The 12,770-nt window shown below is 42.3% G+C and overlaps 2 protein-coding genes across 2 annotated transcripts; both read left to right on the top strand.

Moving 5' to 3' along the window:
- Positions 1–409: 409 nt before the first annotated feature.
- Positions 410–7,446, top strand: LOC138624541 (fibronectin type III domain-containing protein 7-like). The gene is made up of 9 exons (XM_069704845.1): positions 410–671; positions 1,521–1,787; positions 2,207–2,470; positions 3,285–3,542; positions 3,657–3,920; positions 4,854–5,114; positions 5,680–5,940; positions 6,589–6,852; positions 7,163–7,446. The coding sequence occupies exons 1-9, from the start codon at positions 425–427 to the stop codon at positions 7,444–7,446; spliced, it is 2,370 nt and encodes a 789-aa protein (XP_069560946.1). The 5' UTR covers positions 410–424.
- An 890-nt stretch (positions 7,447–8,336) lies between these two features.
- On the top strand, positions 8,337–12,770 carry LOC138624542 (fibronectin type III domain-containing protein 7-like). Its single transcript, XM_069704846.1, has 6 exons — positions 8,337–8,618; positions 8,907–9,167; positions 9,893–10,162; positions 10,842–11,105; positions 11,252–11,512; positions 12,421–12,770. The coding sequence occupies exons 1-6, from the start codon at positions 8,528–8,530 to the stop codon at positions 12,768–12,770; spliced, it is 1,497 nt and encodes a 498-aa protein (XP_069560947.1). The 5' UTR covers positions 8,337–8,527.

Below are 12,770 nucleotides of genomic sequence, written 5' to 3' on the forward strand. Positions count from 1 at the left end.
CAATATTACAGTGGATTAGTTTGAGAGTGAGCAGATGTTAATAGTCTGCTTTCGTTTTAATACTGAAATTAATGGAAGAAAATGGATGTCTATAATAAAATTGGGTTATGGGCTAAAACAACCAAAACCACTGTTTAGATCTTTTAAACTTTCAGCAACCTATATTCTACTACACTCGAGTAACATAGTGTATGTAATGCAGTCAAATTATGGATTTTTAAATATTTTTGTATATTTTCTTTGAAAAAAAAAAGGTCAAGCTCAGATATATTAGCTGAAATCAGAACAACCAGAAGGCAAAACTTTCCCTAAAATGTCTTTTTTTTTAAAAAATTTTTTTTATCAAAAAGGTGGTATTTGTTCCTTCCTGTAGAGACTCAATGATGTTCCTCCTCTTGTCTTCCCACCAGCCCCCTGCGAGCCCATGAATGTCAGTGCTTCCCTGCTGTGCGACAACAACACAGCGGTGGTGAGCTGGCAGCACAGTCCCAGCGCCATGTCCTACACCGTGATGGCGTCCGGCAGAGACGGCGACACCAAGCGGTGCACCACGAACACCACAAGTTGTCTGCTACCCAACATGCACTGCGCTCAAACTTACATCATCACCGTCACTCCGTTCTCTAAACGCTGCAAGGGCCGCGAGAGCCTCCCACGCACCTACCTTGCAGGTGAGAAGGAACTGGGAAAAATAGACTTTGATTTACTTCAATCCGGTATTTTAAGTCGCCAATATTATTTTGTATACGGTATATCGTAATATTCCTACTGCCATTCTGTTAAGGTCAATGAAACAAATACTAATAATAGTTTAAGAGAGCCCTCGATCCCTGGTGTGCCACTTTTCTTGGGTCAATTACCCAGACTGAAAGTTGATGCAGTTCCTCCAACTACCACTAGATGCTGTAAGAAAAACTCTTCTGATTGCCGGATCTCTGTAATTTCATGATCTAATTTGTGTCTTTGACATTAAAAATGAAGTGAAGTCATGTCTCACACACACATTAACACCTTTCTGCAGCAGCTGTTTCCACCTCATTTTACAAACCTCTATTTCATTCTTAATAACGTCACCTGAAACATCACAGAACTGTGATTTATGGCTTAAACGTAAGAAAACAGTAGTGCTATTGTATGAGCATAAATTATTGCATTTATCTGCATCCAAATAGAAATGGTCTACTGAGAAAATGCTCAGGGAGTCTTTTTTTAAATTAATTTGAATGCATTTGTGGTACACTTTGAGCTAACAGAAATAAAAAGGGGGGATGGATAAGCAACACGTGCAATCACCCTAAACTCGCATATTTATGCCTTATAAACTTCTAATAATTTTGAAAGCTGCATTTGTATGATACAGACCTTTGTTTTGGTCACTGAGCAGCTCGTGCCACATGAAAACAAACTGCAGACGCCGGTGTCCTCGCATCAGGTTCACTACGGAAACGGGCAAATATTTAGAACAGGATGTTGTCCACATGTTTATTTCTACTTCCTTGAACCGCACTCTTGTCTTGCAGGTCCCTGCCCTCCCACCAATGTCCAGGTGTCTCTGCAGTGTGTCGGTAACGTGGGCCACGTGTCCTGGACCGCCGCCCTGCAGGCAGACATGTATGTGGCCTCGACCGTGCCCACCAAGAAGGACAAACATTTCCACAACTGCTCCTCCGTCGAAACGAACTGCTCAATCACGGACCTCCACTGCAGCGAGACGCACGAAGTCATCGTGGTTACCATAGAGAGAGGCTGCGCTAGTGAACCCAGCACGCCCGTCATTATCGAAACAGGTCAGAGAGCCGAACTACAGATATTAAAGGAATAGTTACACATTTTTCCTACTTCCCAATAGTTGGATGTGAATTGAGACTACTCTGAGGCAGGAGGCGGTGTGCCTCGCATTGTATAATGAATTTGTTATGATGTATATACGTTGTTGTTGTTTTTTTAAGGCAGTTCAAATAATTAAAAGGTCCCTCATAATACTCTTTCAGGCTTTAGATATCATTTATGTGTCACCTTACATGTCCAGTCTTTGCAGTTTTCTCAAAAGCTTCAAAAAGTTACAGCAAAATTTGCAGAATCATCAAAACCAAAATGTATTAAAATCATATGAACTATTATCATGTTAGTTTTAAATTGCAAGAATCTATATTCAATGAATCGAATCATTTTTAAATTTTTCCAAATGTCTCTGTTACGTTCTCAGTCATCTGCCCACCGGCCGGTTTGATGGGAGTGACGAGCTGCAGCAACAATGACATCACAGTGAGCTGGGACCCGAGTCCAGAGAGCGGGGTGGACTACTTCCTCTACAAACAGAACTACACGGGGGGCACTGCCGTCGACAACACAACTCAGACGTCTCAGTTGATCAGTCCGCTACCGTGCGGCGAGATATACACGTTCGCAGTCGCTGCGGCGGTGTCCGGCTGCACCAGCGTCTTTAGCCAGCAGATAGAAACGGAAACAGGTGAATGTCTGGTTATATCGCAGTCGTTAACCAACCAGCTGTCAACAGTGAAAGAAGCACAGGACCAAAGACCGTTGGTCGTTTCTCCAGTATGAAGACCAGAGAGTAGAAACAAGCGATTATTTTAATTAGCGATTAGTCAATTATTATTTTCACAACTTGGTGATTATTTAGTATTCTTCTAAAAGACCAAACTACTCGTGAAAAAATTTCCAAGAGCTCACAATGTCTTTAAAAGTGCTCATCTTATAAAACCAACAGTTGAAAATCACCAAAATGTTTAATTTATAAGGAAATTAATGGAGCAAAGCAGCAAACTTTCAAATTTGAGAAGCTGTAAATGGTAAATATTTGGCATTTTTCACTTGAAAAATTACTCGATGAATTATTTATCTGCATGGTTGTATGCTATTTATATAAAATGACTAATTGATTAATGATACAATTTTCAGCTCTGGTTTTCTCCATGTAATATAATATATATGTAATATTTATCAGTCAAAATTAAAACCATATAAAAGCATATTAAATCTACTGATTTATAATTGTATAGGATATGTGCATGTGTTTGGCGTTTTTCATGTGATATTTTCAAATTTCTAAATGTATTGTATTTATCAACAATGATGCGTTATAGAATATGTGGTAAATTATATTTAATTACATTATTTTTTTTATTTTTTTTGAAACACAGCTTATTAATAACGTTCCTTATTTGTTTCTGCATCTTAAAAACAGTCTTCGACTTCCTGCCGAGAATAGTTTTCGATAATTTTCGCACATAATGATCCGTTGTTCGTCTCTTCCCTTCCAGCTCCGTGCCCGCCGACCAACTTGACGGTCAAAACCGACTGCGGCACCAACATGGCGACGCTGTCGTGGTCGCGGAGCGCGTTCGCCACCTCCTACACGGCGACGGTGACCAGTGACGCCGGACGTGTGGTTTCCTGCTCCACCAACACAACATCCTGCTCTGTGACGGTGGATTGTGGAACCAACGACTCGGCGGTTGTGGTTGCTTCCAGTGCGACGTGCGACAGCGGAGCATCGGCCCCTTTAACTTTTACATCAGGTAGTAAAGGACACCTGGTATCGATGTTTCCACTTGTTTTGATCCTCAAAACCGATAAATGAATGATTCGATCAACGGGTCATCTTCTCCTCTTTACCCCCCCCCTTCCGACAGCTCCCTGCCTGCCCGACAACGTGCAAGCGGAGCTGGATTGCAATCTGAACACCTTTGCGGTGCGGTGGCAGGGGGGCACCGGATACGTCAGCGTTTACACCGCGATCGCCATCGGCAGCGACGGCACACGTCAAACCTGCAACTCCACAGAGACCCAGTGCTCCATCCAGAGCCTGACATGTGGCCTCCTCTACAGCATCGTCATCACGACCTCGTCTATCGACTGCGGAACCATCGAGGCCTCCAACTATAAGCTGCATTCGGGTAACAAAAAGTTCAAGGGGGCGGTTTTTAAATCCCAGCACACTTAAACGAGCTACGATCGTCGGCATGAAGTTAAATGCATCCGGTGGAAATCGTAATGAGAAACCGAAATACAAACATTTCACCCTGTTTTACTACAAATGAAGCGCTGTGATTTTTCTTGCAGCAAAATGCAACACGTTGTCTGTCCTTTGAAGATTCAATTCTGAAAGATGAATTGCTTTAAAAGGGATAATAATTAAACATTTCTGGACTCATGCTAATTTGCTTTCTTTTTAAAAGTCTTTTTTTTGGGGGGCATTTTGATGATAGTAAACCGTGTAGAGATGGACAGGAAACATAAGGAGAGAGAGTATTGTGTGCAGTACACATCCATCAAAGGTTCACGCTATGTGCCGTCCCCTTCGGCCACAAGGGCACCGCATCTTTTTTGCTTTCTTGCTGCAGGATTATTTCAAAGTAAAAGAAAAATATGGAGGCGTACAAAGTTTATGTAACACAATCACTGAAAACAGGCAGAAACAAATAGCGTGGCTGAAGTAATAAACTCCACCAACCATCACTTCTCAAGTTCAATGTTAAACATTTTGTATTTGATTTGTTTAATGCCTACAAAAGCATTTTGGTTTCGCATTGCTTCAGTTGTTCTTTGAAAAAGATTTAAATTAGAAACAACTTGAAATGTTTTTCCTGTATCAGTAGATTTTTATTATTTATTAATTAATACATTTTTAAAGTTAGGGTTTCTGTGACTTAATAATGTCCACAAATTAGTTAGTAGTCCACTAATGGTCAAATATACACGAGCACGGTCAAATGTTCTACATTTTGTTTTTGAAAGACCCCGAAAGCAGAATTGTTTCATTGTGACTTGACTAAATGTAAATAAGTCTGACCTCCACTTCTCTTATCCATCTTCCTCTTCCTCCCCAGCTCCGTGTACCCCAGACAGCGTGTTGGTGGATTTGCAGTGCAGCACAAACGTGGCGTCGGTCACCTGGGGGAACTCAGGCCCGGACCAGAGTCAGGTGGTGACGGCGGTGGACAGCAGAGGAGTGACGACCACCCGCAACACCAACAGCTCCAACTACACCTTCGACCAGCTGACCTGCGGAAATAAATACTCCATCAGTGTGGTCGGCCGCACAGACACGTGCAGCAGCAAAGCAGCTGTGGCCAAACAGCTCAACACAGGTACTTGGTTTAGCAGAGGGTCAAAAAAAAAAAGAAGGTCAGAGGGCAAAGGTCGGTGAACAGTCCATCACAGGGCCAACACAAAAGGATAGAAACACACCACCTACGACCAATCAAAACCCAATAATCTCTTTGTTGATACAGACTTTGGCAAAAACAGTGTCATTGAAAAGGTCAAGGTTGTCCAGCTTTGCACAGCAAAACGATCTTGGCAATGAGTTTGCATTGCTGACTATAATGCAGCAGGTTTTCTGATTATTTATTGGTTATTTGAATAATATGGTTGTTTGGAATATAATAAACATATCTAAAATAAATGTAAAAAATGAACACCTTTAAGACACTTGACAGTACCAGAATAATTATCCAGGGTTAAAAAAAACAAAACAGACTATAGGTGCAGTAATTCAGGGTTATTTTATATAATTTGATGAGTTTTAATGATGCATTAGAGATTGAGTAGCATGTTTGAGTGTTTTATCATCCACTTCTGGAAGTCAGCAAAGTTGTAAAAAGTAAAACGGTGTCAGGAACCACACGCTGACCTCCACCTCTCCACCACCAGCTCCGTGCGTTCCCACCCACGTCACGGTACAAGTGGACTGTCAGGCCGGGATCACCGGGGTCACGTGGGACGCGGCACTCGGCGCCGCGTCTTACACCGTCTACGCTCGGGGCAGCCTCGGCCACAACGCTGAATGCAACAACACCGACACCAACTGCAACTTCCCCAACCTGGCGTGTGGGCAGGACTACAACATCACGGTGGTAGCCCGCCATGACACCTGTGTCAGTTTGGTGAGCGAGTCCACCGTCGCTACCACAGGTAATGACGTACATCGGATATACTGTTTTAACAGATTGAGCAAAATCAGGCGCTGAATATGATATCCAAGTAAATAATAAACTTTAGAAGAAAAAAAAAAAGGTCCTTTTCTGAATTTTTATGAAGACATGTGTATGACAGGTACACACAATACACCCCTCTATTTTTAGGCTACTTGGTTCTTGGTATAAAGAGTCAAGAGGTAAATTGTGTAAGAAAATAGTTTTACATATTGTGTAAATATGTAAATATTTGAAAATAGTCTCTACATATTGAGAATGTAATCTTTCTTACGTTACATTATCAATAGTGTTTGCAGCGACTCGCTAACCTGTTGTTATCTCGGTCAATGTCGCTATTAAATGCAAAGTGAACAGTAAACAATTATTATATTACTTAATAATATATATATATATATATATATATATATATATACAGGACGTTTTAGGCTTACATTAACAGTCTAAAGAGGAAGGACGTGCAGGAAGACGACCTGTTTATATTGTAGTTTCTGTGACAGCCACTAGGTGGTGCTAAAGACACACATTTTTACTGGTAACACTACAGTATTATGGTCTGCCTTAAAAATGATCATAAATGTTCAAATAGAAATCAGAAACAATTCTCTCCACATCCCTCTCCGTCTAGGCCCTTGTCCCCACGGTGGTCTGAAGACGACAGTGGACTGCAACAGCAACACGGCCGTGGTGTCTTGGACTCCAGGCAGAGGCATCCTTTACTACAACGCCTCGGCCGATGCCTTTAAAGTCGTGCACAAGCAGACCTGCTCCACCCACAGCTCCTCCTGTAATATCACCTCTCTGCCTTGTGGGGAAAGCTACAAAATTAACGTCAACGGGCAGGGACAGAAATGTCCTAGCCCTGCCCAGGACTGGCAAAAAGTCAACACAGGTAGATTCACTTAAATTATAATGTAAAGAGTTTTGGCTGATGTGTGAAAATAACTGAACTGGAGGATAATGGGTGCTGAAAAAGAAACCCTGATCAATGCGACCTGTCATGTTTCCATGTTTTTATTTCATAGATTTTTAAAGTGGTTGTGAAGTCACGCTTTCAATTTCAATATATTTTTCACTGAATTGTCAGTCACCTCTTGTAAAAAAAAGAAAAGAAAAAAGATTAACATTTTTTTGGAATGGCGGGAAAAAGCTTTCGGAAATGATGCTTGTAAATGATCCGACTTCTTCGTTCGCCCTTCCAGCTCCCTGCGCTCCCACCCGCCTCAGGGTAAACTCTTCGTGCGAGTCAAACGACATCGTGGTGTCATGGCAGGCCTCGCGGGGCTCCGACTCCTACATAGCCGTGGCCGAGAATACGCAAGGCCGCCGGTGGTCGTGTAACAGCAGCAGCACCAGCTGCCAGATATCCGGTCTGCTCTGTGGACAGAAGTACAAAGTCTACGCCGTTGGCGTTGATGATAATTGCGTCGGAGCCAAGAGCGAAGAGAAAATGATACGCACTGGTAGGTATCTTATCTGGTCTTAATGTGGTCCCTTGAAACTGAATATTTACCGTGAAAAACAACAAGGATGTCGTGTGAATAGGGACAGATTGGACAATTTTAATACATTTGATTTCACTAATTGTGAAGAACTTGATGATATTGTTTTCCTTATCCGGTTGCCCTCTTCATGTTTTAGAGATCTCGCTCACTTCCTCATTAAAACCATTATAAAGTATGTCGGGTTTGAAAACAGCCTTCGTCATCACCTGCTCAGTAGTGTCAAAAACAAACCACGGCACACAGCCGTGCGTGCCGATCCTCACTTCAGCTTCCTCCATTTATGATGTCAGAATAATTTGGTATATTATAATAATATAAAAATGTACCTCAAGACTCCACTATTGATACACATTTACATGTACAAAGGCCAGATGAAGCAATTCAAAATAATCAAAGTTAGCCTCAAGATGTAACAAACAAAACTTAAATAGGAACCTTACTAAGGTGGTATTTATTAGGGGGACTAATGAATTTCATTATCTCCGGTTGTCTCTATCAGTGTATGACACTAAGGCAATATTCACTGGAGCAACTTTAAGTAACGAAAGAAACATTTTCAATTCAGTTAACAATAATGTAGTCTATTTAATGTGTTAAAACTAAAACCAGAACCTGTTTTTTTCACTGTTTTATTGGGCATTTCTGTGCTGATTGTTCATAATTGTTATATTCCTATTGGGTGATTGTTCTTTTTTCTTTTTTTTTTTTTTTTTATTCCTGTTGCTATCATATAATTTAACCTCAAGACTTATTAAAAAACATTTTTTTTTTTTTTTTTTTCAAGCAGCTAACAACCAGCAGCTCAGTATCTCCCTCAGTGACCACACAGTGACTGGAGTTTTTTTTTTTTTATTTTTATTTCTAACCTCTCTTCTACTTGCTCTCTCCGCAGCGCCGTGTGTGCCGCAGAGCGTCCAGAACGACCTCGACTGTCTCTCCGGTGTCCTCAACGTTACCTGGCGGTCGACGGGTTACTTGGTGGACTTCCGCGCCTCCGTGGTGAGCAGCGAAGGTCACGTCAGCGTCTGCACGACGAAGAAGCATCACTGCGTGGTGCGCAACATGAAGTGCGGGCTGACCTACAACGTCACCGTGGTGGCCCGGGACGAGGCCTGCAACAGCTCCCGCAGCCCCGTAGAGCAGCTCTCCACGGGTAGGTCGTTTGTTTTTGTCCTGTTCGAATGTTAGTGCCGCGTGAAAACGTCAACCAATCGCATCTGAAGTTTGCGCACAAGAGTTTGACATGGCGAAGAAATGACAGAAGAAACAATCATATTTTAGTTTTCTTTTAAAAAGTGGTCTGTGTTTACTTTTTTTCTTGTTTGTCAATAAAATGTTATGTCATTTTTTTGTATTACAGAGGCTTTTATGCAGTAAGAAATAAGGCTTTCTTTCACCTCTTGTTCTTCTTGTTGTTGTTCTTCTTCTTTCTTCCTCTCAGCTCCGTGCCCTCCCCCGTCCTTCCTGCCTGCTTTGGACTGTGGCACGGGAGTTGTTTCTGTCACCTGGAACCACAGCGTGGAGGCGGTCGTGTACGCGGTGTCTGCCGTGGACGCCTTCGGTCGCAGATATGACTGCAACGGCACGTACAGCAGCTGTTCTTTTAGCACACTGGAGTGCGGGACGGAGTACAACGTCACCATCACGCCGTCCAGGAACGGATGTGTGGGCAGAAACAGCCCCACAAAGATGATCATGACGGGTAAGCATCAACAATATTTATATTTTATGAAAATGAAGAGGAAGATGAAATGTTCCTTTAGTCTCCTGTTTTTTCAATTCGATTTATTTATTCAATCTTCCTTTATTTTACTGTTTAAACTCTATTTACATGTCATTTTAAATACCTTGTGGATATTTTTTTAGTTTTATTATAGAGGCTGGCTTTCACTTTCTGATCATTTAATGAATATTTTTAGAATAAAACCTGGCATGATTGCACTGTATGGTCCTTATTCATAAATAATGGCAGTGACAGTTTTCTCGAAGTAACTCTTCATACAACCCACGTTCTTATTAGGCAGCAATTTAAATGTACGGTAATTATTTTGACATTCATCACGTCTCTGAAACACAAAGATGCAAAATCTTTTCTTGGAGCTCCAACAGCTAAAAAAAAAAAAGAAACTTAACAAAGAATTTCTGGAGCAGTAATTTACTCGTAGGTTCTTGAGGACATTCAAGTGAATAAATGAAGCAAAGTTTAACGAATTGAAAAACTACAAACTTATACCTGTAATGTCACATTTATGTTTTTCTCCATCTACAGTTCCTACAGCTCTTACTCTTGGTATCATCTGCATAATATAATTTAGATTACATCATCAATTCAGTAGTTTGTAATTAAAACCTTTTTCAAATGACAAAAACACTTTTAGCCCCGTATTACTCCTCACTAAAATCTGATGTGTCCCTGGTTACCCGCAGTTCCCTGCGTACCTCACCTGTCGGAGGTGGAGATGGACTGCTTGACCAACTCGGCCTGGGTGATGTACAACCAGTCCGCCGGGGCCGAGGACTACGTCGTCATGGCAACAGACAGCCAGGGTAACGTCCGGACGTTCGAGTGCAACTCCACGTCAGATGGGACGTGCGCTCTGCCGCCGCTGACGTGCAGCCAGAATCTCACCTTCACCCTGAAGGCCCAGGACGAGCAGTGCACCAGCGCAGCCAGCAACGGCATCGCAGCCGAGACGGGTAAATGAAAAATGAAATGAACTGTGAATGTACATACAGATATTCTAAACAGGAAACAGGAAGTCACTTTAAACAGTTATTGTGAGGCAGAGACGTATTTTCTTGGAAGCTTCGATTATGTCAACGTACGACGACATTGTGGATGTAAAGTGACTTGAATTTATATCAACACTTTCCTCCAAGCATTACGAATGGCTTTTGATTCGTTGAAGTTATATCAATAAAAGATTCAAAAGCTGTTCCTGAATAGCAGAAGACAGGATGCTGACAGCAAAAGCTGATCATCAGGAGGGAAACTGGAGAAACACGATCTGATCCGTATTACATTCTCGGTTTGATTTATTTATTCACTAAATCATGATGTTTACAATTTGTTTTGAATGCCATATTGTGATTAATGCAAAATGTCATGTTTTAATGATTAAATAGAGGAAAGAACAGTTTTGTGGCTCCTTTTTAACTTCTCAAACATTTTGGTTTGGAAGTCAAGTAAAAATTAGTTTTCTTGGTCATGTTGCCGGCAAAAAGGTTTTCATGTGAAAATGCTTCTTATTGAAGCTTCCTTTGTCATCCGCGTGCCTCTTTCTTACTCATGCACCTTTGCTGTATTAAGTTTTTACTTGTCGCTGAAAAAGCTCAGGATAAGTGAGATCACCTCGAAGCGTGTCTCCCTCCACAGCTCCCTGTCCTCCGGAGAACGTAATGGAATCGGTGGACTGCGACAGCGGCACGATCACCGTCACCTGGTCAGCTGTTGCCGGTGCGGTGTCGTACACGGCCACGCTGGACGAGATATCCGGAGGCGCCACCGCCTGCTGCACCACGTCAGACACTAGCTGCGATGTCGCAGATCTGCCATGTGGCGAAATGTACGTCCTGTACGTCACGGCCCAGGGACGAACCTGCAACAGCTCGGAGAGCCAAGAGCAGCTCACCAGGACAGGTGCGCCGCATCCTGTACATGACACGTGTCCATACACTCATAAACAGAGAATACATTATAGATACAGCGCCCTGAATTTTAGAGCTAAATGTAATTGAAATGAAAAAATAAAAGCTGAAATGAGCGTCCCTCCCGCCCCCCGTCAGTGCCGTGCGTTCCTGAGAACCTGGAAGCCGGTTTGAGCTGCAGGACCAACGTGGCCTCCATGACGTGGAACTACAGCAAGGGAGGCCAGTTTTACAAGGTCAAGGCAGTGAGTACCGACGGCCACGAAGACGGGTGCAGTTCGCCCAACAACCGGTGTGACCTCACAAGTCTCCGCTGTGGACAGTACTACACAGCCACCGTGACCGCAGAGGACGTAGTTTGCAGGAGCGAACCGGGCGACAGCGTGACGATCAAGACAGGTGAGGAGTTTTGACCGCTGGACTACACGCATGCTCAAGAAATCTGAAATACGGTCATTTACAAGTTTAGATTATATATATATATATATATATTTATATATACATTTATACGTTTTCACAAAGAAAAAGCTTTTAAGTTCTGCGGAGCTGCATAACCCAAATGATTCCCTAACGTCTATGTAAAAGGTCCCATAGATCAAAAACTCCAGATTTATACTTCTACATTTATTTAAAGTAGCGGTTAAAATCCATGCAGATTTTCTTTCAAGAAAGAAATGACTTGATGTGTTTGAAACAGCAAATATAAAGTAAAAGTTTTCACAAATATTTGTTTTTTTGTCTTAAAAGTAGTCGTCTGACATTTGGCAAACAAACACAAATTTGTCGCTAAAAGTTGGACGAGATGAGAAGATGGCTTTCACTCTCACGTGTTTATCGTCCATATAAAGCTGTTGTATAGCTTCTTAAATCTGTTCTAAAACTACGTTGCAAAAACAACAAATTGCAGGAAGTAATCAAAAATCGAAGACTCCAGAAAATCTAAAGCTGAGTCGGATTTAAAATCCTGGTAAAACCAAATACTCGTAGTTTTTATACTACAGTGTTTGATGGTGAGATTTTGGTGGCCGAGTCAGGTTAGCTGCCGCCGTGCTGTATGTCTCTATGTTTACAGTGTTTATGGTTTTTTTTGTACACAAATATGTATATTTTATTATATTCATATATTTAATCTATCGTTATTCTTTTTATTTCATGTGCTACGAATTGTCCCAACAAATATAATCTCCAAAGTAGAGTTTCAGTTTCAGAATATTTTTTTTTTATATACTCGATAAATATAAACTCTTTCATGTGAGAAAAAGACTCTCGGCCCGACGCTGAACCTTCGCACCGTCTCTTCTCAACAGTGCCGTGCACGCCGGAAAATGTCTCGTCCGTGATGGCCTGCGACGCCAACGCTCTGGTCGTTTCCTGGTCCGAGAGCTCGGGAGCAGATTCCTACATCGCCACGATGCAAGACAGCGACGGTCAGAGAACGAGTTGTCAGGCCATGACGGAGGGCTCCTGCAACATGACGGGACTCGGCTGCGGGCAGATCCTCCACGTCGCCGTGGTTTCCTCTGATGGGTTCTGCGACAGCCCGCCTTCGCCTTCGGTGGACACGCCTTCAGGTAGGACGGAGAGGGAAGTCACCGACGGGTGTTTGAAGGAGCGACAAACAGAAATGCAACTCGAACTGGGCAAAACTGAACGTTAA

This window comes from Brachyistius frenatus, unplaced genomic scaffold, assembly GCF_029030835.1.
Source record: "Brachyistius frenatus isolate BFR_SWC_R1_liver_20210118 unplaced genomic scaffold, ASM2903083v1 Contig_52, whole genome shotgun sequence".
Taxonomy (NCBI): Eukaryota; Metazoa; Chordata; class Actinopteri; family Embiotocidae; genus Brachyistius; species Brachyistius frenatus.

What these genes read in the sequence shown, in the direction of transcription:
- LOC138624541 (XM_069704845.1), top strand. Translation starts at nt 425, where the DNA reads ATGAATGTCAGTGCTTCCCTGCTGTGCGACAACAACACAGCGGTGGTG. An exon ending in GCAGATAGAAACGGAAACAG is followed by an intron (nt 2,471 to 3,284) that starts GTGAATGTCTGG and finishes CTTCCCTTCCAG; the next exon opens with CTCCGTGCCCGCCGACCAAC. An exon ending in GTCCACCGTCGCTACCACAG is followed by an intron (nt 5,941 to 6,588) that starts GTAATGACGTAC and finishes CTCTCCGTCTAG; the next exon opens with GCCCTTGTCCCCACGGTGGT.
- LOC138624542 (XM_069704846.1), top strand. Translation starts at nt 8,528, where the DNA reads ATGAAGTGCGGGCTGACCTACAACGTCACCGTGGTGGCCCGGGACGAG. An exon ending in CACAAAGATGATCATGACGG is followed by an intron (nt 9,168 to 9,892) that starts GTAAGCATCAAC and finishes GGTTACCCGCAG; the next exon opens with TTCCCTGCGTACCTCACCTG. An exon ending in CAGCGTGACGATCAAGACAG is followed by an intron (nt 11,513 to 12,420) that starts GTGAGGAGTTTT and finishes TCTTCTCAACAG; the next exon opens with TGCCGTGCACGCCGGAAAAT.